The following is a 23,693-nucleotide window of genomic DNA, read 5'->3' as shown; positions in this document are numbered from 1 at the left end:
TGTACTCTGGCCATCGGGACAACCGCCGCTCCTAACTGTGGTGTGGACCTGGAAGAACTAGGAGCAACACTAGCTGCCTGAGAAGAGGAGCATGGGACAGCGTCGGCGTGATCTGGGATAATGGGGTCACCTCCCTGTGCCTGCCCCACTGTGTCTGCAAGATCGGGACCCAAGGGAGGTACCTCAATCTGGGGCTCTCTGCGAGGTGCTGCCACATTTGCCTCATCTCGAATAAGGTCGATGTCCAATGCCCCTGTAGGATGGACTAACTTGTCGCAATGCCAGATCGGCACTCCAGAGTCCCTGCACAAATGAAAAATCAGACAGGGGAAGGGGTAAGTGGTGGAGGTCCTGAAGGCCCTCTCGTGAATTTCTGCCAGCAGCATGTGGGCAAAGTAGATCTCGACGTTTGCTACTAATGCTGTAACCATGACCGCTACAGCCCAAGTGACGTAATTATCAGCTTTAGTCGGCGACACTCTGTTACGTACCAGCAGCCAGAAGAACTAGGCCACAAAAGTCAATGTGGCCTTCCGGATCCCCAACCGTGGAGTGACGACCCATTCCGCACGCTCGCCATCTGCAACAATGCATTTAGCCAACCATAATATAACAGCCTCTCGCTGCTCAGCGTTCCTCTGGAAAGCACCACTCCGTACGCTATCCCATCGGTAGTCGAACTCTGAAGTGTTACGCGACCAAGAGTGACCCGTGGTAGGGCCATAGAGGAAACGACTAATGGTGGCAGGTGATATGTCCACCGGACAACCCCGGACCATAGTGGAAGTGAGAGGGTCTTGGGCTAAGGGCTTTGACCTTTTGGTAATCGACCCGCAGAGCGTTGCGGCATATGAGGCATAGAACTCTGTCACCATCTCCTCACTATACGTCCCTGGGTCTCGAGCCATCCAGTCGCACTTGTGAAGGTTGAACAGCCGGTGGATTTCTGGAACAGTGTGCAAGCTTCCTGTGAGGACTCTGCGCTCCTCTGTAATTGTTCGAGCCATTTTCTGTTTATCATTGATCATCTTGGCATCCCTATATATTTTCCATTGACCCTCTACGCACCATCTATTAGGCTCCGCAGACACTGGAGTGGGATCATCATTCCATGGTATCAGTATGGACTCTGAGCTAGTTGCCTCATCAGACGAGGCCGCTTTAGCACCGGAGCCTGAAGCATGGACAAGACTCTGATTGTGAAGAGTGGGCAGATTGGGAGTCTAACATCTGTACCTCTGAACTGGAAGCAGCCCCAGTTGGTGACCCGATCAGTGTGTGCTCCTCATCAGACTGGAGACAGTGACTACGTCGGGGAGCACCTTCCGGGGGGTGTTTCTGGGTGCAGTGCGAGGAACCCTAGGGTTGAGAGGCACATATGCAGGGTCAGAGTCGTTATCGGTGTCCTCATCAACCAACCGGAAACTAGGGGCAACAGATTTGGACTTGCCCCGTTTTGAGTAGGTGACCATCTTCTTGGGTGCCATTGTACCTGCGGGAACGATATTAGTGCCGAAACTAACCATATGCTGTAAAAGAAACTTTTAGAATTGGTAACGACCCAAACTAAGTCCCAATTTTTTTTAAAAAAATTACTACAGATACTACAGTGGTCATCCACGGAGGAGATCTACGGTCCGTAGACTGATCTACGGTCCATGGATCACTTCCGTGGATCAGGGGGGGCGGACAGCTAGGTCGCAGATGGAAACCACGGACATGCAGAACGGTCCGTCGTTTGACTTACGGACCATAGTCCATCGTCGGGATTTTACACTTTGGTGAAAATTTGCAGATGCTTCCAATGACGGATCCCATCTACCGTCCGTAGATGGATCTACGGTCCGTAGACGGGGTATCGTGGAATCCATCAGTGCCAGGTATCATCCATTTTTTGCTTTTGTTTTCAACATGAACACAACCTCATCATGCATTTACAAACCTAAAATATGCTAGTTCGTCGTTCCTAGGATTCCGACCAATTATTATTCCCTACAATTTAGAATAGATATGGAACCCTAAGTCGAAACTAGCATGTAGTATTTATGATCACATAAACTCACTAATGCTATACAATCACTATCTATCGTTCCAAGGGCATTTAAATATTCAAGTTTATCATGCAATTTCATTTAACAAATACCCAAGGTCAAGACCCAACTCCCGACCCTCTATATTCAAATGATGAATCGAAGTTCACAGTGAAGAGAAAGTCTATTACCTTACAAGCAACAAGGAGTGGTGTGATTGCGTGATGATACTGTGCTTAGCAAGACCAAGGAGTCACCTTTTCGTTACTGACAAAACACCGGACCCTTATTGTTAGATTATGGAATGGGTTGAATTTAGTATGGAAGAGATTATGGGATTTTATGGAAGGGAGGATATTAGGAGGTAGTTATGGAGTGATTTGGGGAGTTGAAAGGGTGGGGGAAATGGTTTTGAGATTAATGGAGGGAAGGGAAATTATTTGAAACATTGGGGCTTTTAAGTAATGGGGTCCGGGTCGGGTCAGTCATTTTTAGGGTTTGGAATCACGGGACCCCGTCTACGGTCGGTGAGTCGATCTACGGTCCGTAGATCGGGAACGTAGATCACAATTATGGACGAATTTAGGGACTTACCTGGGATCTACGGACACCATCCACGGTCCGTAAGTCAAACGACGGACCGTCGATGGGCACCGTAGACTGTTGCACAAGACCATTTTCTGCAGATTTTCCGTGGTGTACCTGCACATGTAGCAACCAATAGGCTATTCTTTTTACATTTACTGGACACTTTTTAGACACGGACCCTATTATAATTCTAGCCAACACTAAGAACCAAAACACTGAAGCACCTACCTAAATTTATACCAAGAACAAATTATTGGGTGGCCAATAACATATCCATGGAAAGCCCTTTGAGTTAGCTACCTAACGCACTTCGTTTCACCTCATTCGGAGTTCGGACGAAGAAGTTATGCCCATTTTCGTAAAATCTGTCCGGCAGGAAAGGCAATTTCCAGTGAGCGTTTTTACTGTTCACCCGCCTCATTTTTTTTTCTAAGTGTTGGACCATTTTTCCAAAGGGCATATGTTATTTCCTATATACCATTAGTTCAATTCCCATCTCTAAAACATTTCCCAAAACACCTCTCCCATACTTAGACACATTTTCTCTCAAGTTCTCTCAAGAACCCTAATCCAAAACCTTCCTCAAGATTGAAGAGACTCTTGCTCCAAGTTCCAAGCTTCCATTGAAGACACTCTCAAGACCTTCATAAAAACTCAAGGTATGTGGTGTTGAACTCATGGGTCCTTCCACCCATAGTGCCTAGACTCTATTCTACTCACTAATTCATGGTTTAAGTTAAGATTCATAAATTAGTCTTGTTCTTTGTAATAATTTCCTGCACATTGAATTTTAAACATGAAAAGTGATTGTTTTGAGCATGTTGTGACCCTAGAACTTGAACCTAAATTTGGAATGGATGTGGAGATTTTCATGTGGTATTGTGGGTGTTAAAAAGGTGTTGTTGTAGGTTGTTCACTGGTTTGGCTGCATAATTACTACCCTATTTTCCATGCTCTTTGATTCCATTACATGCCTTCAAGGTGTTTGACAAAATGTCCAACTATGGAGAATTGATGAATCGATGCTTTAAAGCTTGAGTTATGAGATGTATGGAAATCCAGAGATGTGTTGATGACAAACTAAGCTTGTGTATATGTTCATTCCATACGTGAGATTGCATTAGAGCCTAATGGGAATTTCCTATATAAAGTGTTGCATGACCATGCCCGGTCCGGGGGAAAAGAACCGGACAACCATGTGAGAGGTTTATATCTCACCACCTAGGATGCTTGGGGTGTGACCAACATCAACCATGTGAGAGGTTTATATCTCACCACCTAGGATGCTTGGGGTGTGACCAACATCAACCATGTGAGAGGTTTATATCTCACCACCTAGGATGCTTGGGGTGTGACCAACATCAACCATGTGAGAGGTTTATATCTCACCACCTAGGATGCTTGGGGTGTGACCAACATCAACCATGTGAGAGGTTTATATCTCACCACCTAGGATGCTTGGGGTGTGACCAACATCAACCATGTGAGAGGTTTATATCTCACCACCTAGGATGCTTGGGGTGTGACCAACATCAACCATGTGAGAGGTTTATATCTCACCACCTAGGATGCTTGGGGTGTGACCAACATCAACCATGTGAGAGGTTTATATCTCACCACCTAGGATGCTTGGGGTGTGACCAACATCAACCATGTGAGAGGTTTATATCTCACCACCTAGGATGCTTGGGGTGTGACCAACATCAACCATGTGAGAGGTTTATATCTCACCACCTAGGATGCTTGGGGTGTGACCAACATCAACCATGTGAGAGGTTTATATCTCACCACCTAGGATGCTTGGGGTGTGACCAACATCAACCATGTGAGAGGTTTATATCTCACCACCTAGGATGCTTGGGGTGTGACCAACATCAACCATGTGAGAGGTTTATATCTCACCACCTAGGATGCTTGGGGTGTGACCAACATCAACCATGTGAGAGGTTTATATCTCACCACCTAGGATGCTTGGGGTGTGACCAACATCAACCATGTGAGAGGTTTATATCTCACCACCTAGGATGCTTGGGGTGTGACCAACATCAACCATGTGAGAGGTTTATATCTCACCACCTAGGATGCTTGGGGTGTGACCAACATCAACCATGTGAGAGGTTTATATCTCACCACCTAGGATGCTTGGGGTGTGACCAACATCAACCATGTGAGAGGTTTATATCTCACCACCTAGGATGCTTGGGGTGTGACCAACATCAACCATGTGAGGGGTTTATACCTTGCCACCAGGGTGTCCGGGTGTGAACGGCATCCCCCATCCTAAGTTGGGGTTATAGATTGGTTGGATCATGCATACACATATGATATCTACTATTAGTATAGAGTTACTTAAACATGTTTTGACTTCACTTTGATCATGCATCCTCATATTGTTATTCATAATGCCTATGAAACTATTTCTTGTATTTCGATTGTGTCCTTGTTTATTGTTGTGTTGCACCCCGCATACTTAGTACATTCCAAGTACTAACGCATATTTTGCCTACATGATGTCACCATGTAGGGACCGGAGCTACTCTTGATCCTTCTCTCCATTCACGTGGCTAGTACGACGCTTATCCGAGTTTGTTGGTGAGTCCTCAATGATTCGAGGGCTATGTTATGTTTCCTACTCCTATGTTTTGAGACTTTAGCTTGCAATTGTATTTTGACTATGAGGGGAGCCGGTAGAATGTCATGGCCCCGTCCTATCTATGTATGTAGAGGTGTGCGTTGGACAAGTATTTTGTAAATGAGCTTGACTCTTATTCTATGATGTCATTTTGAAATGATTTGCCCTTAGTCCCTATTTCCCGTTAATTAATGTTGAATGTACTTCCGCGACCGATGAAGTGTGATGACAAGTTTGAGAGGCTTGTTTGGGGTTCCTTCGGGTTCCTCATTCGCCATGTCACGTCTAGGCCCTAGGCTTGGGTCGTGACAAGCTTGGTATCAGAGCACTAGGTTGTTAAATCCTCGGAGTCCAACACACCGCGTTGAGTAGAGTCCTAATCATGGTTGTGAAGCGCGCCACGACTATGAATGGGAGGCTACAAAACGTTTTAGGAAAGGTTTCCCTTCTTCATGTTCTATGTCGTGCTTAGAGTGCGATAAGGTGATTCCTCCCTAACGCTTGTTCTTTGATTGCTAGATCATCATGCCAAACATGAGGGGAAGACGGGCCCGATCACCGGAAGAGCCACCCACCAATGGTGAGCTCCGTGATGCACTCACCATGCTTGCACAAGTGGTAACTAACCAAGTGCAACAAGGAGCCCAAGCTCCTCGAACTACCACCCCGGGGGAAAGGGTGAGAGATTTCATGAGGATGAACCCTCCGGTCTTCCCTGGTTCAAAGGTGGATGAGGACCCGCAAGAGTTCATCGATGAGGTATGCAAAATCTTGACCATTATGGATGTTGGTGCTTGTGAGAAGGCGGAATTGGCGGCCTACCAACTCAAGGGGGTTGCTCAAATTTGGTTTGATCAATGGAAGGGTGAGAAAGGTAATGGCTATGTGGTGTTGTGGGGGGGGTTTAAACTTGCTTTCCTTAATAGGTTCTTCCCTCTTGAGCTTAGGGAGGCAAAGTTGGTGGAGTTCATGAACTTGAAGCAAGGAGCTATGAGTGTGAGGGAGTATGCCCTCAAATTTGTCCAACTCTCCAAGTATGCACCTCACTTGGTGGCCGACTCTAGGTCGAGGATGAACAAATTTGTGATGGGTGTATCCGACTTGGTTAGTGAGGAGTTTCGATCCGCTATGCTCGTTGGAGATATGGATTTGTCTCGGTTGATGACTTATGCCGAGCAAATGGAGGAGGATAAATTGAGGAAGAAAAGGGGGCATGAGGCCAAGAGGACCCGATTGGAGAATAGGTTCCCTAAGGGTGCTAGATTTCATCAAGGCCGAGGAAACCCTCATGTCAACCGGGGATTTGCTATCAATGTTCCTAGACCTCAAGGGGGAGGTGAAGTGGGTTCTATGGATGTATGCCCTAAGTGTGGGAGGAAGCATGGTAGTCCTTGCATGAAGGGTTCGGGTGCTTGCTTTGAATGTGGAGAAGTGGGTCATAAGAGGTTTGAGTGTCCCAAGATCCGCAACAAGGTCCGAAGTGCTAACACTACTCCTTTGGGTAGAGGTGCTTCTCAAAGTGGTGCCCCAACGGACAATCGATTTTACGCTTTGCATGGTAGACAAGGTGTTAATGAGACCCCGGATATGGTGATCGGTATGTTGCAAATCTTTGATCTTGATCTTTATACTTTGATTGATCCGGGTGCCACCCTTTCCTTTGTTACCCCCTTAGTTGCTAGAAAATTTCATGTCGAGTCGGAATTGTTGCATGAGTCATATGAAGTATCTACTCCCATTGGTGTCTCTATTGTTGCTAGAAAAGTGTATAGAAATTGTCCGGTTTGCATATTGAATAAGTTGTTGCCTTGCGATCTTGTTGAGTTGAACATGGTGGATTTTGATGTTATTCTTGGGATGGATTGGTTGCATGCATATTATGCTTCTATTGATTGTAGGACTCGTAAAGTCAAGTTCCGATTTCCTAATGAACCCGTCCTTGAGTGGGAGAGCCGGGATGTTGTGGTGAAGGGGAAATTCATTTCTTGCATTAAAGCCCATAGGTTGATTTCCAAAGGGTGCTTGTACCATATTGTGAGAGTCAATGATGTGGAGTCTAAAGTCCCTCCTATTGAGTCTATTCCGGTTGTTAATGAGTTTCTAGATGTCTTCCCAGAAGACCTTCCCGGTGTCCCTCCCGAAAGGGAGATAGATCTTGGTATAGACCTCCTTCCCGATACTCAACCTATTTCTATCCCCCCTTACCGTATGGCCCCGGCGGAGTTGAAAGAGTTGAAAGAGCAATTAAAAGATTTGTTAGAGAAGGGGTTTATTAGACCTAGTCATTCTCCCTGGGGTGCTCCGGTTTTGTTTGTGAAGAAGAAAGATGGGTCTCTTAGAATGTGTATTGATTATCGACAACTTAATAGGGTCACCGTCAAGAATAGGTATCCTCTTCCAAGGATTGACGATTTATTTGACCAATTGCATGGGGCTAGTCACTTCTCTAAGATTGATCTTCGGTCAGGGTATCATCAAGTGAAGGTGAGGGAGTGTGATATTCCCAAAACGGCCTTTCGTACTAGGTATGGGCACTATGAGTTTGTGGTGATGTCTTTCGGGTTGACTAATGCTCCGGCTCTCTTTATGGATTTGATGAATAGGGTTTTCAAACCCTACCTTGATTCTTTTGTGGTGGTGTTTATAGATGACATCTTGATCTATTCTCGGGGTGAGGAAGAGCACAAGGGTCACTTGAGGGTTGTACTCCAAAGATTGAGGGAAGAGAAGTTGTACGCTAAATATGAAAAGTGTGAGTTTTGGCTGAAGGAAGTTGCTTTCCTAGGCCATGTGGTGTCGGGGGATGGTATTAAGGTGGATCCTAAGAAGACCGATGTTATTAGGAATTGGCCTAGACCTTTGACCCCGTCGGATATAAGGAGTTTCTTGGGTTTAGCGGGTTATTATAGGAGATTTGTGGAAGGGTTTTCTTCTCTTGCTTCTCCTATGACTAAGTTGACTCAAAAGAAGGCTAAATTTGTGTGGTCGGATGAGTGTGAGGAAAGCTTCCAAACTTTGAAAGAAAGGCTTGTGTCCGCTCCTATTTTGTCACTTCCGGATGGGATAGAAGGTTTTGTTGTTTATTGTGATGCTTCCCGTATTGGTTTGGGTTGTGTGTTGATGCAAAGTGGTAAGGTTATAGCCTATGCTTCTAGGCAACTTAAGGTTCATGAAAAAAATTATCCGACCCATGATCTTGAATTGGCCGCCGTGGTTTTTACTTTAAAGATTTGGCGTCATTATTTGTATGGGGTGCATGTTGATTCTTTTTACTAGAAACGTAAGGTGGAATAAGCTGCAAGATGTCATTCCACCTGAAATAGGTGAACTAAAGCAGTTAACATCTGTGAGTGCTTTTTCAGCTTCTCTAGTTGTACTCTTTATCCATAGATCTATTTTGTTGTTATAGACTAATAAGGGTGATCAACTAATAACTAATAGGTATATTGTTCAGCTACCTAAGTTTTAATAATTTGAAAGGCGAAATATCTAAGGAGTTTCTAATCTTCCTGAACTTCATTATCTCCATCTGCATGAAAATCATTTTATTGGACGAATATTAGCGGCATATGTACTATAGCAATTTGGTTTGAATACTAGTTATGTTGGGATTAGTTATGCTGGGATAAATTATACTAGGATAAGTTATGATGGGATTAGTTTTTTATTGCTTGTTTGGTTTGTCATATTCAAACTAATATTCATTGTATAATTTTTTAGGATAAGTTGTTTGTTTACAAAATACCCCCACCCTATTTAAATTATTTTTTTTACAGTTTCTTTGCCAGCATTAGTTATTCATTCTTAAAAATAAAATTTCCATCTTATTTAGCTTAAATATTTTTGTGTGTGCATTTTCATGATCGTGCCATATGTTTTAAAAATTGAACTATCATCTTATTTAACTTAAAAATTAAACTTTCATCTTATTTAGCTTAAAAATAAAATGTTCATCTTATTTAGCTTAAAAATAAGATTTTCATCTTATTTATGCTTAAAAATAAAACTTTCATCTTATTTAGTTTAAAAATAAAACTTTCATCTTGTTTAGTTTAAAAATAAAACTTTCATCTTATTTAGCTTAAAAATAAAACTTTCATCCTAAGTTTATTAAATTAAAAGAAAATTTATTAACTTTTCCCTCTAATTTTTCATGCGATTAACTTTTCCCTCTAAAAAAACCCTACTCCTGCTTAAGTCTAGAGTTATTTGTATACCGCCTCAGGCCCTCAACACATCGTTCAAGCAAAGAAATTCGTGGTAGACATCTCCATCCAAAGGTAATCCTAAGGTTTTTATCTCATACAAACTCATGATCTTACTGAAACAAACCTTTGATCACATAGTCACTAGTAGGATTTTGGGGTCAAGTTTTGTTCACTAATTGAAAAAGTATTGATTTTTGGAACAATGTGAAGTTTCAAGGTTTGACAATTTAGTTCTTAATTTATATTTTCTTGTAGGTTTAACTGGATTCATCTCATCCTACAAATATTTTGATTCCCAGGTATTCAAACAATTGTGACTATTTGTGATTTTATGAAAGTATTTTTTTTCTGTATTTACTAAATGTGTTTACGCCTGCTATTGATTTGAGGGAATTGATTGAATTGATTAGTCTATTTGCTAATGTTACTTGAATTGATGAATATCAATTTCTTTACGTGAATCGACTACATTAGGACCCCTGCTTGTATTGTTTTTGTTATTCTTCTTCTTTTTGAGTTTGCCACTGTTCTTCCTGCTGATTGGGCTCTTCTTCTTGGTAATGATGTTGCCTTGAATCTATCTGTGATGTTGTATTATTTTTCCTGTTAGTCGACTGCATATTCTGTTGTTTAGTTCTTAGTTGATCACCCTTATTAGGTCTTACACGACATGATTATGATTTTTAGGCAGTCATAAGATCGGGAGACTAAGGTTTAGCCCAAAAAAGGATTATTATTACTTGTTAGATGATATGTCACTAGTCTGAAAGAAAGTCCAGAGGACAAAAACGTCTTGGCTCTTAATTAATATTCATATGCTTACATAAGAATACATGATCTGTCGAATTATTAAAGGAGCAATAGAAACTTGATGAACAGTCCAAGATGTAAAAATGAACACCACATGGCTATTGGCTACAGTTGAAACAGAACAATAGTTGCAGCTAATTACCCTGCTATTAGTATGTTAAGCATGACAGTGGTACCTACCGCAATTCCCGCACGCTCTCCCTCCTATAGTTTGACTTTGGCCTATGTTTTCCCAGTCGGTGCCTTGTCTTCATGATGATTTTTGCCTGGACTATTGACTGATCTGGTTCAATAAGATCAATACAAGAGTTATGAGTAATAATATTTTTACCTGTATGACTGTGACTTTTCTGGGAATCTGCCAGATCCATCTGTTCTTGAGGTTTCTTAGGTCTCTCATTGTTTGTATTGTTTTTGTTATTCTTCTTTTTTTGAATTTGCCACTGTTATTCCTGCTGATTTGGCTCTTCTTCTTGGTAATGATGCTGCCTTGAGTCTATCTGTGATGTTGTATTATTTTTCCTATCAGTCGACTGCATATTCTGTTGTTTAGTTCTTAGTTGATCATGCTTATTAGGTCTTACACGACATGATTATGATTTTTAGGCAGTCATAGGATCGGGAGACTATGGTTTTTGTTGTTGTAAAACCCAACTTATGAGATTGCACCGGATATGCTTTTGTTGTTGTAAAAATAAACAAACCACTATATAATAAGGATCTAGTTACAAATTAAATAGGGGTGTGTGATTTTTTTCCAGTTAACAAGTAGCCAAGTAGGAGTAGAGTAAATGCTTACAACTCTAGAAAGAGGATTAAATTTTATTGTATATCTCTATGCAAGATGTTATGCGCATATTGAGTCTTTCAGTTAGATTCTGGATGAATATCTGCAACAATGCCTCATCCAGTTACTCTATGTTCTAGACTTCTAATTCATTCACCAAATAGTTTGGATCTGAGATGTAGTAGTTGATTGGATGATCTTGACATAACTGTGCTAGTAATTCTAGTTGGGTAGTTGTAGCTTCTGTCACAACCCTGACACTAGAGAGTATCTGAGTTTAATTTGTTATTGCGGAGTCGGTGTTTGTAAGCTAAATCTCTCTTATGGCATATTCTATATTAGACTTCAGCAAACCTAGGAAGAATGTGAAAGTTTTAGTTTGACAGTCATATGAACAGTTTATTGTATGACATATAATGCAAGACGTCTTATTTGTTAAGTCAGCTTAGTCACTTTGCCTAATTGACTTATTTTATCGAGCAATTTAGATGCATCATGTACAGGTCTTGGAGAAGAACCTGTAATGATGTACCATTACCTTTGTCTTCATTGTTCCGTTAGATTGTTAATTTCCAAAACTTTGCTTCAGGCAATGTAGATGCACCATCTACAATAGATACATCCTTAACCTTGTACTCTCTCCTCATCCACCAGTCCTTTCACCCCCATTTACTAAGATGTAAGAATAGTTTTTTGGATAATTTTGACATTAGTGGGAACAGAAGACAAGTGAAATTATGAAACTTACTGCGAATATAAAAGAATAAGCACCCTCTTTTTAGAAAGTCTCTCTTCCAGATACCTCAAAAACTCTATTCTTGTCTTCAACAGAATTTCTGAGCAGACAAACCATGCATTGATTCCCACATATCCTTTTCAGAGAGTCACCGACATAGACTAATCGCTTTCCTCTCAAAAGCTCCAATATTTCTTTGGCATTCAACCTGAAAAGTGAAGTAATACTATTTTACAAAAAAAAAACATTACCAAAATTAAGCCTAGCAATGCATAAAACTAAAAGAGGATAGACTGGTGCACAACTCATGCTATATGCAGGGTCCAGGAATGGACAGACCATATTTGATTTATTCTATGCAGCATTATCTTGCAGGTTATTTCCACAGTTTGAACCTGTCAATAGCAGATTTTAAGATAAATACAGGATTTGAACCAAGGCAACTATGTTAGGCCGATATTGTGGCTCTGCCCCTACCTAGTAATGCATATGCAATAAATAACAAAAGTAGCATTATTATCTTGGAATATTAAAGTGCTTAGGCTGCCATCTAAAGTTCTGTTAACCATTATCAGGCCTTCCATTTTGATAACAATCAAATGACTCATCAATAAAAGGACAAGAACCAGGTTCATACATAGGGTTAGCATCATCTTTCACCCACATTCCATCAAAAACATCACAATGACTCATCACTTCCCGCCAAGCCTCTTTGTCTCATTTTTCTCCAAATTCGACCATAAATTCACCTTTTGTCTCTCTTCCTCTTCTCTTTGAATAGTTGATTTACTTGAGGTGAGTATATTACCTCAAGTACTGATAATTTCACATGACTAGCCTTTATACATTATATTGATTTGTTGAAATTTAACTATTGATTTGTAGTTTGAAGATTACAAAGAAAGCAACCGTAGTGGAAGAACATTGATATCAATTTCAGGATTCTTTGTGTGGACTTTGCAGGTTAGTATGTGTTTTGTTGATTTCTTTAATAGTATGGAGGTATTAGTCTTTAATAGTATGAGGGTATAATTCTTGTTTGCTATATGTTATAGGTTATATACTTAATGGATAAAAGTTGGATAAATATATTGAATAGGCTTGATCCCTTATATGAGAATGGAGCCAAAGAGTTTCTTCATTTTGCATCATTAGATAGGCCAGATGCATCTACAATATTGTGTCCCTGTCGAAAGTGTCGTAATATGAAATTTGTTCGAAAAGATTTAATTGTTGAACATATTGTGGTTGATGGATTTCTAACTAGTTACACTAGTTGGATTTATCATGGTGAGGAGTTATTTTCATCAAAATTGGTCAGTCAGTTAGATAAAGGTGATGAGATGCAAGACATGTTACATGAAGCATTTGGAATTCCTCCTACATCTAATTTTGTTGATATGGACACTAGTGCTAAAGGATTTGATGGGTCAAATCAACATAACATGGGTTTTGATAAGAAGACTGAAGAATTCTTTAGCTTACTGAAAGAAGCTGAACGTGAGTTATATCCTGGAAGCAAGTATTCACTACTTTCGTTCCTTGTTCGTCTATTACACTTAAAGTGTCTCAATGGATGGAGTAACAAATCATTTTCCATGCTGTTAGAGTTGTTAAAAGATGTGCTTCCAGAAGGTGAAACATTACCCAAGTCCTTTATGATTCAAAGAAGATTATTAAAGATTTAGGACTTGAATATAAAAAGATACATGCATGTCCAAATGATTGTATGATTTATTGGAATGAGACGAAAGATAGAACATCTTGTAAGTTTTGCAAAGCTCCAAGATACAAACAGTTCAAAGGTGCATCAGTTAATTCCAGTTTAGAAACATCAAAAATTCCATCAAAAGGTGTTTAGATATTTTCCATTAATACCACGACTTCAAAGACTATTTATGTCGGCTAAAACATCTACTCAAATGAGATGCCATGCCGAAGGTCGCACTAGATATGGGGTAATGCGACATCCTGCAGACAGTATTGCTTGGAGGAAATTTGATGAAGCGCATACAGACTTTGCTCGAGATCCTCGAAATGTTAGACTTGGAATAGCTTCAGATGGCTTTAGTCCATTTAAGTCTATGTCTATCTCACATAGCACATGGCCTGTTATCTTGATTCCATATAATTTGCCACCATGGTTGTGCATGAAACAACCATATATGATATTATCAACTATTATTGATGGTCCTCGTGCACCAGGTAATGATATTGATGTCTATCTACAACCCTTAGTTGATGAGTTAAAAGAATTGTGGGTTGGTGTTGCCACTTATGACACATCAAACAATCACATGTTTCAAATGCGTGCAGCATTGCTTTGGACAATTAGTGATTTTCCAGCGTTAGGTAACTTATCAGGATATGGTGTGAAAACTAGATATGCTTGTCCATGTTGTCTTACCAAAACTAAATTTACAAGATTGAAAAATGGGTGAAAATATTGTTTCATGTCTCATAGGTGATGGTTATCTCATGGACACAAGTTTCGAAAAGATAAAGTTGCATTCAATGGCCTTGTGGAGTTAGATGGAGCACCTAAATGGTTGACAGGAATTGAGATTCTTAAGCAATTGAATAATATTAAAAATAAATTTGGTAAAGATCTATTGGCCAAATCTCGTAAAAGGAAATAGGATGATGTTGATAATTTGGTGCAAAATATATGGAACAAAAAGAGCATATTTTTGAGTTGGAATATTGGAAAGCAATATGATTCGTCATAATCTTGATACGATGCATATTGAAAAGAATGTCTTTGACAATATATTTTGGACATTATTGAATGTTGATGGAAAAGGAAAAGATAATTTAAATTCCCGTTTAGATTTACAGGAGATGGGGATCCGAAAAGCTTTGCATCCTAAGAAAAAGGCTAATGGAAAGTATTATCTTCCTCCTGCATGTTTCACATTGAGTAACACACAAAAAGACATCCTCTTACAAGTGTTAAAAGATGTGAAAGTGCCAGACGGATATGCTTCAAATATCTCAAGTTGTGTTGATCTCAAGCAACGCACAATGCATGGGGTTGAAGAGTCATGACTGCCATATTTTAATGCAACAACTCCTTCCTATTGCCTTGCGGAATCTCCTGCCGATGAATGTACTTAAGCCAATGATTGAATTAAGTAATTTCTTTAGGGGCATTTGTTCAAAAGATCTGAAGATAGGTGACTTAGAAAAACTCCAAGATCGAGTTGCAATAACTCTATGTCATTTGGAGAGAATATTTCCTCCATCTTTCTTTGATATCATGGAACATCTACTTATCCATTTAGCTGAAGAAGCAATGTTGGGAGGACCTTCATAATATCGCTCAATGTGGTTTATCGAACGGTATCAGTTTGTTATTTTTTTTATCATACTTACAAGAAATTGTATTTGTATTCTAAAAATTGTCTATTTTAGGTTCTTGCTTTGTCTTAAAAACTACGTAAGGAATAGACGTTATCCAGAAGGTGCGATTGCAGAGGGACGTTGGATAGACGAGTTAATGACGTTTTGCTCATGGTATTTAGATGAGGTCGAGACTAAGTCTAATCCACCTTTAAGAAATGATGTTTTATCTAATGAAACAAAGGACCAAGAGGGTCGTCGATCAAGTAGAGAGAAAGGATTTAAGCTTGATGACATTACACGTGCTCAAGCCCACAGATATGTTTTATTTAATTCTACCTCCACAACTTCATATCGTGAGTAAGTATTAAATCATAATTTATACTTAGTAATTAATTATTAAATAATTTCTTTCAAATTTTTATTAAATAGTTACGTGTTTTACTTCCGTAGTGATACCCATTAATACAAGCAAAAAGAATGACTGGCTATATATGTGATGGAGTTAGATACTTAACAGAGTCTCGTGATGTTAAGAGAAAAACTCAAAATAGTGGTATTATGTTAAAGGCTATCACTCAAAGTTATGGAAGCACAAAAGATAAAAATCCCATATTGGCAGAGGTTTCTTTTTATGGAATCCTCACAGACATAATTGAGTTATATTATTCCAAGAATCTCAAGTTTGTATTGTTTAAATGTAAATGGGTGAACAATAGCAAGGGGCTTATTGAGAAAGATGATTATGGATTTACTCTTGTGAATTTTAATCATCTACTCTATACAAGACATCAGTTATCAGATGAACCATTCATCTTTGCTTCTCAAGCTCAACAAGTGTTTTATGTCGATCATCCTATGAAAAAGGAGTGGCGAATGGTTGTTAAACTTAAGCCAAGAGGTTTTTATGATTTAGGTGAAGACACAACAACAATTGAGCATAAGGAAGGACATATGGAGTTGTGGCCTGAACAACAATTGGATGACACAACATTTGAAACTGAAGAAGACATTGAATGGGTTAGAGAAGGAGTACCAGGATTAGAAATTGACCCAGAAACTTTGGAAAGTAATGAAGCATATGATGAAGATGACAACATATCTTAGTTTTTGTTACTATAGTAGTATAATCACTATTTCAGTACAATTGATTGTTGAACAATAATGACTTTGATGTTTTTACTCTTCATTCAACTGCTAAAATCTCATATGTTTATATGTCTTATTATTTGACATCATAGTTAGATATTATTTTATACTTTTGTATAGTCTAACTACTTTAAATTTGGCAGGATTCATAGCTGCTGAGGAACTTTGTTGAAATGGCAAGAAAAAGACAGAGAAATTCTAGTCAAGGTGAGCTTTTTTATGATTCTTCGAATCAACAAAAACAACAAATCGGAAGTATGTCAATGCCTCAACCGTCCCAAAATTGGCCACAAAATGAAGGAGATGAATCACATGATACAAAAAATCTTCCAGGTATTAAATATCATGATATTTATTCTTCCTTCCATAGTATAAAGTAATTAGATAATTTTTATATAAATAATAAATTTGCCTTTTCTTATCTTTTCTTATTGATAGATTCTGAGCAACAAAAACAACAAATCGGAAGTATGTCAATGCCTCAACCGTCCCAAAATTGGCCACAAAATGAAGGAGATGAATCACATGATACAAAAAATCTTCCAGGTATTAAATCTGATGATATTTATTTCGCCTTTCATTGTATGAAGTACTTACATAATTTTTATATAAATAATAAATTTGCCTCTTTTTATCTTTGATTATTTATACATTCTAATGAGAGTGAAGAGCAATCTAAGCGAACTAGGGGTCCCACTATGATGCACTCGGGATGGGGGAAAGATGGTGGAAATTTACATAATGAATTGAATGAACATGGTCAAGTTATTGGGTCAGAAGGAACTAGATTGAGTTCAAAACTTGGTGTGCTAGCACGAAATGGCATCTTAGCGCCACTGAATCATAAAGATTGGAGGCTTGTACCTAGTATGTACAAGGATAGAATATGGGCTCATATCAAGGTTCTTAGTATACACAAAACCTATATACTAAGATGTTTTTGTTTTTATATTTTATTTTATAAATGAGTTGTGTATTAAATATATGTACAGGAAAATACTGACGCAACTGATGACATGAAGCGCATACTGATGATGTCATTTGGATCTAAATGGAAAGAATCAAAGCATGAAGCAAAAACCATTGGATATGACCCATATAACACTGATATTGAGCGTTTAGCTCATTGTCCAGATAGAGTTGAAGAAGATCAGTGGCGTTCATTAGTTCATTATTGGAGCTCAAAAGAAGCAAAGGTATGTGCTAGATTTCAATTTCTGCATTTGCTCTACTAAATGAGAATTTCATAGAAGTTGTCATAAATTATTAAAGTCGTGTTTTCCTTGATTATACTTCTTATTGTAGAACAACTAGAAGTCCTTTTTTATTTGTCCCTTTCTTCTAATTGGCAGAAATAATGTTGTTGTACATGTCCAGTTTGCCAACCTGCACAAAATGTTCTTGTATAGAAATTGATTGCACTTTGTGAAACTAAACTATGCTGCTTTTTTATATTTTCTTCTTGGCTATTTCTTTTATATATTCAAGATTGCGCATGTCCTCTTATATATTGTTGTGTTCAAATTTCTAGGAAAAGAGTGAGAGAAACAAAGAAAGTCGAAAAAAATTGACTATGCCACACACATCAGGGAGAAAAAGTCATTCTCAAATTATAGACGATGTACGAAGTAATCACTATTTATTTTCTATAATTTATATATTAAATAATACTTATCATGAATATTTAATGTCAATCTCTTACTTTTCAAACAGATGACAATGATGAATAATGGTGTACAGCCAACTCGTATTGAGGTGTTCAAAAAAACTCACATTAGAGCGAATAAACAACCCGTAAATGAGATAGCTGGTGAAGTTATGGTAAACTCTTACTCTTTAAAAATATATAGGTATCTTCTTTCTATTACAATTTTTTTAAAAAACTTCTCATTACTTTACCTTTCTTTCAAAAAGAAACATATGGATGACCTTGTTGAGGTGTATCCTGAGTTTAATGTCCCTGGAAGTGCTCCTAATGATGTATACGCCCAAGTAATGGGATCAGACACTCATGGAATTGTCCGAACTCTAGGAAAAGGAGCATCTCCTAGCTTAGTATATGGCCCCGTATATAAACGATCTCAGGCTGAAAAAAGAGATTTTGATTCAAGGGTTAAAAAAAAGAGATTTTGATACAAGGGTTGAGATGGAAGTTCAAAAAGCTACCTCAGCTATGAAAATTGAGATGACAGAGAAGATGTATGAAGCAAAAAAAGAGATGGAAGCGATGGATAAAAAGTTGTTAGAAGCGAAAGAGGAAGCAAAAGAGAATAACGAAGTGATGGAGAGAAAATTATTGGAAGCAAAAATGGATATGGAAGAAATTATAGCGGATAAAGTGAAGGAAGGAATACAAGCATATGTAGAGTCTTTGGGAATTAATATTGATGCAAATTTAAAATCAAAGCAGGTGAAATAATTGTGTTGCTCACAAAAAATTACTTTTTTTTAGATGCAAACTTAGTTTCTCTTAATTATAATAGTCTTCCTCTTTTTCAATAGGTTCCTGATAACCCACTTGAAGATTCTCAACAACCATCATTACTTGTTCCAGGTGTTCACACAAGAAAGGTTAGAGAAAATTTCATTAAAATTTTGAATTTTATTTTAATTGCGTAAATCCTAACATTTATATGATCACGAGATCAACTAATTCCTCTTTCTTGTTTAATATGGATTAATTGACAAACTGTTAATTGTGCGTCATGTACACATAAACAGTCTGAGTGATCATCTTTTTCTTTTGGTTCTTGTTGTTGTTGTTGTTTTTCAGTTGATATAGTGAAATTATAAACTGTGTTAATTTATCATATTATTTCTAGTTTTCACCACAAAAGCTAAAACGCCTAATCGTACACACTCCAAACAGAAGTCTCGAAACCCGAACCAAACATCACACTAAACCAAAGGACCCATCCGTAGCTGATGGAACTGACGGAATTTTGATCCGACATCAGAATCTTAGGATGTTGACAAAAGTCAACTCTTTCATGCATTAAGCCTCCAAAATTGAAAAACTTGCACCAAAGACTGTGTCCTGATCATACTCATCCTCAGAATGCATCATTTCATAATCTGTATTACTGGTGTTGCTATGTTCATTTTGACCAACTTGAACCTGTACCTCTTGCTCCTTATTCTTTTCTGTCCTTGCTGCTTGTTGTTACCTTCTTTTGATGGTATCTCTCTTCTTCTTGCTTAGTTTGCCTTGAGATTTGTTGTTGATAGTTTGCCCTTGGTTTGTACCCCCACTATCTTGTATGTTTTGTTCCTATTCTCTCTAATGAAAATTCTTTTTTCTGACTCTTTTTCTGATTCCTTTTCTGAGTGTTATGAGAAGTATTAAGATTACCCTGTTGATCATTATGTTTACTGTGTCCCTGACCAGAAACCTTTCCCTGATGGATGAGCTGATTGTGCTGGTTCTCTTGTGTGGTCTGATGAGAAGTGGTAGCAGAATATGTAGGGCCTTTCTTAGGGTCAGTGTGTAAATTCTCATGTACATCATGATGCGAAACCCCCCCCCCCTTTGGATACCCCTTCTGCAAGTTAGTGATGATCTCCTTCAACCCTCCATCCAACACTCCAAAAGCTTCCACAGAGTTAAACAATTATCTAAAGGGGTGAGGGGTAATGGGAGCATTGAGTCAATACCTGTGATCTTAGAGGCCTTTGTATTTCCTTCTTTGTCCATACCTGCAAGTACATTAGGCATAGAGGGAGGATTTTGAGATATAGGGGTTGGTAACACAGAATCGGTTGAAAATGTAGGCACCAGATCAGAACCATTTATTATTGTAGCAATGAAGTGCTTTCCTGACTCTACCAATTCCCACGCCATACAGGCAGCTGCACAATACTAACACAGTAAAGATAAATGAAGGAAAAACACATCAGGACATTGGAATTCATAGGCAAAGATGTAAGAGATGCTAATTTATCAAGGAGACACTAGAAATGTATCTGATTTAAAAATTGTAGGCACGACACAAAATGGAAAAGAAACTATGATATTATACAGCCTCAACATATCCAAAATCATTAGAGTAGAACTTCTAGAACACAAGTCATTTCCTCAATTTTATAAATACCAAAAAATCTAAAAAGGCAGTAGAACTATTAACATAAGACTGGTTGGACCAACAAAATAGACTGAACAAACATTTAGCTTTGAGTGAATGGTTAGAAGTTGAAATTCCATCAAAACACTACTGATTCCTTTCTGTCCATAGGCACCAAAAAATACCTGCTGGAATCATTCTGCAGGTGTTCCTGATGGCCCTATCAACTCTCTAGTGGCCCCAACTCACAATAACTTCTCTGAAAGTTTGAGGCATCACCCAGTTCAAACTGAAAAGGGAAAGGAGCATATGCCATATGTCTGCAGCCACCGCACAATGCAAGAAAAGATGATTTACTGATTATGCACTTTCCTGACATAAATAACACTTGCTGACCAGCTGGAAGTTTCTTCTACAAAGATTGTCCAGTGTCAAACAAGCATTCTTTAATGCCAACTAGCTGAAGCATATTACCTTTGGTGGTAGCTTTGTTTTCCAGATAAGTTTCCATGGCCATAAATCTGTAATATCATTCTGGGCATGCAACAATTTATATCCCTTCTTTACCGTGTATTCCTTTGCCTTACGACCCCAACAGATGATATCCGGAGCTTGTGGATTCATGTTGTAACCTTCCAGTCTACCCATTAATTCACACAGACTACCAAGCTCCCAATCGTTGAAGTTTCTCCTGAAAAGTAGATTCCATTGATTGTCCTCTCTGTTCAGTGCAACTGTAGAGTCAGGATCCCGTGCTATTAGGAAGAGAATTGGGTAAAGCTCTTACAAAATTAAATTCCCAAGCCACCTATCTTTCCAGAATTTCACATTCAAGCCATTCCCAACTTTGAATGAAATTTGTTGAACGAAATCTTCCCAATATTTGCGTATATGTTTCCATGCCCCTACCCCGTGTGGAGAATTGCTTTGCTTAGTACACCAGTGGTTTAGTGCACCATGCTTGGCTGCAACCACTTCCTTCCATAAGCTATTACCCTCCATTCCATATCTCCTTAAGCCATAAACACCTGGATTTTTGCCTGCATGACACTTCTTCAGCCTTAGCGATCTGTTGTAGTTCCATTGTTAGGACCATCATATTTTCTTTTTCTGCGTGGGATGGGAGCCTATTTTCGATTGCCTGCTCAATAGCCATAAGTTCATCCAGTGCTTTGCTCTTTCTGGTTTCCATCTTGCCAAAGATTTCTCTGTTCCAGTCGGTGATATCTTTTTTAAGACACCTCAATTTCTGAGATAAAATAAAATCTGGACTACCCCTGATAGAGTAGTTCTGCCACCATTCCTTAATTTTATCTAAGAACCCTTCCTCTTGCAACCACAAGTTTTCAAATTTAAAATAGGAAGGATTGTCTTCCCAGTCACCATTTTCTAGAAGTATAGGTCTGTGGTCTGACATAACTTTTGGAAGAGCAATTTGTTTTACAACTTTAAAGGTGTCGCTCCATTCAGGGTCGATTACAATTCTTTGATTGACTTTTGTTGTCCTTTGCCTACTTTCTTTTTGATTCTTTGACTTAGCTACACCGGTATTTCTCAAATTTATAGATGATGTGTACCTATGGTTGTCTTTTTCCTGAGCAAAATCAATCTCTGAGACAGTTTCCATGTTTCTTTGAGATGTAAGAAATGTAGAGCTATTATTGTTTGAGAGCTTGTAGTCCCAAGTACAACCATGAGATAACATCCACTGTTTCCCTTGAACCCATCCAGATTATTTTTTTCCTTGTCTAGGAAATTAGTCGAAGCAAATAGCATGATTCCTCAATATTTGTTTATTACCAGATAATTCTGGATGTAGTTTTGTTCAAATATTTTCAGGTTTGTTTTTTGGTGTTTGAATAGACCCAGTCTGAATATTGATTTATTAATAATGTGCAACAACGAAAATGTGACACTGAACTCTCTAAATGTTGTTACTGAATCTGTCGTTGTGAAGTTATCACTGGAACGAATTATAGATATGTTTGTGCAGTTTGGATCTTCTTACATTAGATTTGGGACCTTGTTCTGGAGGTCTTATATTGTTTGATGTGTGCGAATATATTTTTTTAAGATTAGTTCAAGTATATTTGAAGCTCGTGTAGTACCAATGCAAACGTCGGTAATAATGTACTGGAATATGTATTCAGTTCTATGAACTTGTTGCATGCGACTGAAAGAGGTGGTTAGTTCTAGAGATTACACATGCATGATTCTGTTGTAAGCTGTTTAGATAGCTTTTTTTGCCTTTTTGGGAGTTGATATTTCTTTCTTTTGTAATATGTGCTTTTGCTTGATGCTTTGTTAATGACATTCTTCTTACTTCATCAAAAAAGATGCCAACACCTTATGTTAGCTGTTTAGATGGCTTTTTTTGCCTTTTTGGGAGCTGATATTTCTTTCTTTTGTAATTTGTGAATCTGCTTGATGCTTTGCTAATGACATTCTTCTTACTTCATCAAAACTTCATCAAAAAAGATGTTTGTATCTTTGTCCCAGCACCATGTGTTTGCTTTGTTGAAGCAATCATGTTTTTTTTTTGTTTTTTTTTTTACTTCTGGAAAAATTGGCACACTTGCGTATTCAATGAAATGTTAAGTTTTGTATTTCGTAAAGTATCAAAATAATTAATTTAATGTTTTTTCTCAGGCTAACATGATCAAGAAGACTGGAACTACCGTAGTTGGCACAAATAAAAAGAAGTAGGTATGTTTGAAAAAAACTACAAGATCTTTCTTTTCTTTCACAAGGAGGAAAATTTCATATATATAATTATTGCTTTTGCATCAATTCCTTAATATTTTTGGTTTTAGAAAAATTCAATTAGTCATTTTTGATATCTCAAATTGTTCTAGTTAATGGGAATCTAATTTTTATTATTATATAGTTATAAATTTTCTTATGTGCATTTCTTGTGCAGAATTTTTAAGGAAATTGAGGTCAAGTATCGACTTCAACATGCTCGACTTTTGGATTGATGATTTCATAAAGATTTATTGCAAATTTATTGGAGATTTTAATTCCATTTGAATTAGGAGTTAATTAGTTGGTTTTATGTTGAGATTATTATATTTAGTTAGATCTCAGTTTTACTTGAGACAGAAAAGATAATTTGTTTAGACATTATTTAGTTTTACAGAAAACTTATTATATTGCTATTTTATTATTTGATTATAATATTAGGAAATATTTTCTTTATATAATATTTCTTGCTTATCATGAAGAAGATAGTTTTGAATGCACGGATTGTTTGTATGTATGTGTCTTGGAAAAATCATATATAGATTTTTCTGGGATGTTTAAAGAAATTTGGCAGTGACATTGGAATATTAATATGACATTTAGCAAAA

At 38.1% G+C, this 23,693-nt stretch overlaps 1 protein-coding gene across 3 annotated transcripts; it reads left to right on the top strand.

Annotated features, from left to right (window-relative positions):
• Positions 1-16,915: 16,915 nt before the first annotated feature.
• On the top strand, positions 16,916-23,469 carry LOC102581443 (uncharacterized). Of its 3 annotated transcripts, none has more exons than XM_015311388.1 (5): positions 16,916-17,184; positions 17,275-17,478; positions 18,785-18,853; positions 22,993-23,045; positions 23,264-23,469. In XM_015311388.1, exons 1-5 carry the CDS (start codon positions 16,981-16,983, stop codon positions 23,319-23,321), a joined length of 588 nt encoding a protein of 195 aa, XP_015166874.1. In that variant the 5' UTR covers positions 16,916-16,980; the 3' UTR covers positions 23,322-23,469. The 3 variants fall into 3 exon arrangements, with proteins under 3 accessions (XP_015166874.1, XP_015166875.1, XP_015166876.1); XM_015311389.1 differs by having other exon boundaries at positions 22,993-23,049; positions 23,264-23,302; XM_015311390.1 differs by lacking the exon at positions 18,785-18,853 and having other exon boundaries at positions 23,264-23,467.
• Positions 23,470-23,693: the final 224 nt, after the last annotated feature.

This window comes from Solanum tuberosum, unplaced genomic scaffold (genome assembly GCF_000226075.1).
Source record: "Solanum tuberosum cultivar DM 1-3 516 R44 unplaced genomic scaffold, SolTub_3.0 scf00153, whole genome shotgun sequence".
NCBI classification, from domain to species: Eukaryota; Viridiplantae; Streptophyta; class Magnoliopsida; order Solanales; family Solanaceae; genus Solanum; species Solanum tuberosum.
Note: the sequence above shows the minus strand (reverse complement) of the source record. Positions and strands in the feature narration are given on the sequence as shown.

What these genes read in the sequence shown, in the direction of transcription:
- LOC102581443 (XM_015311388.1), top strand. Translation starts at nt 16,981, where the DNA reads ATGATGCACTCGGGATGGGGGAAAGATGGTGGAAATTTACATAATGAA. An exon ending in CAGGTGTTCACACAAGAAAG is followed by an intron (nt 18,854 to 22,992) that starts GTTAGAGAAAAT and finishes GTTTTTTCTCAG; the next exon opens with GCTAACATGATCAAGAAGAC. An exon ending in GTTGGCACAAATAAAAAGAA is followed by an intron (nt 23,046 to 23,263) that starts GTAGGTATGTTT and finishes TTTCTTGTGCAG; the next exon opens with AATTTTTAAGGAAATTGAGG.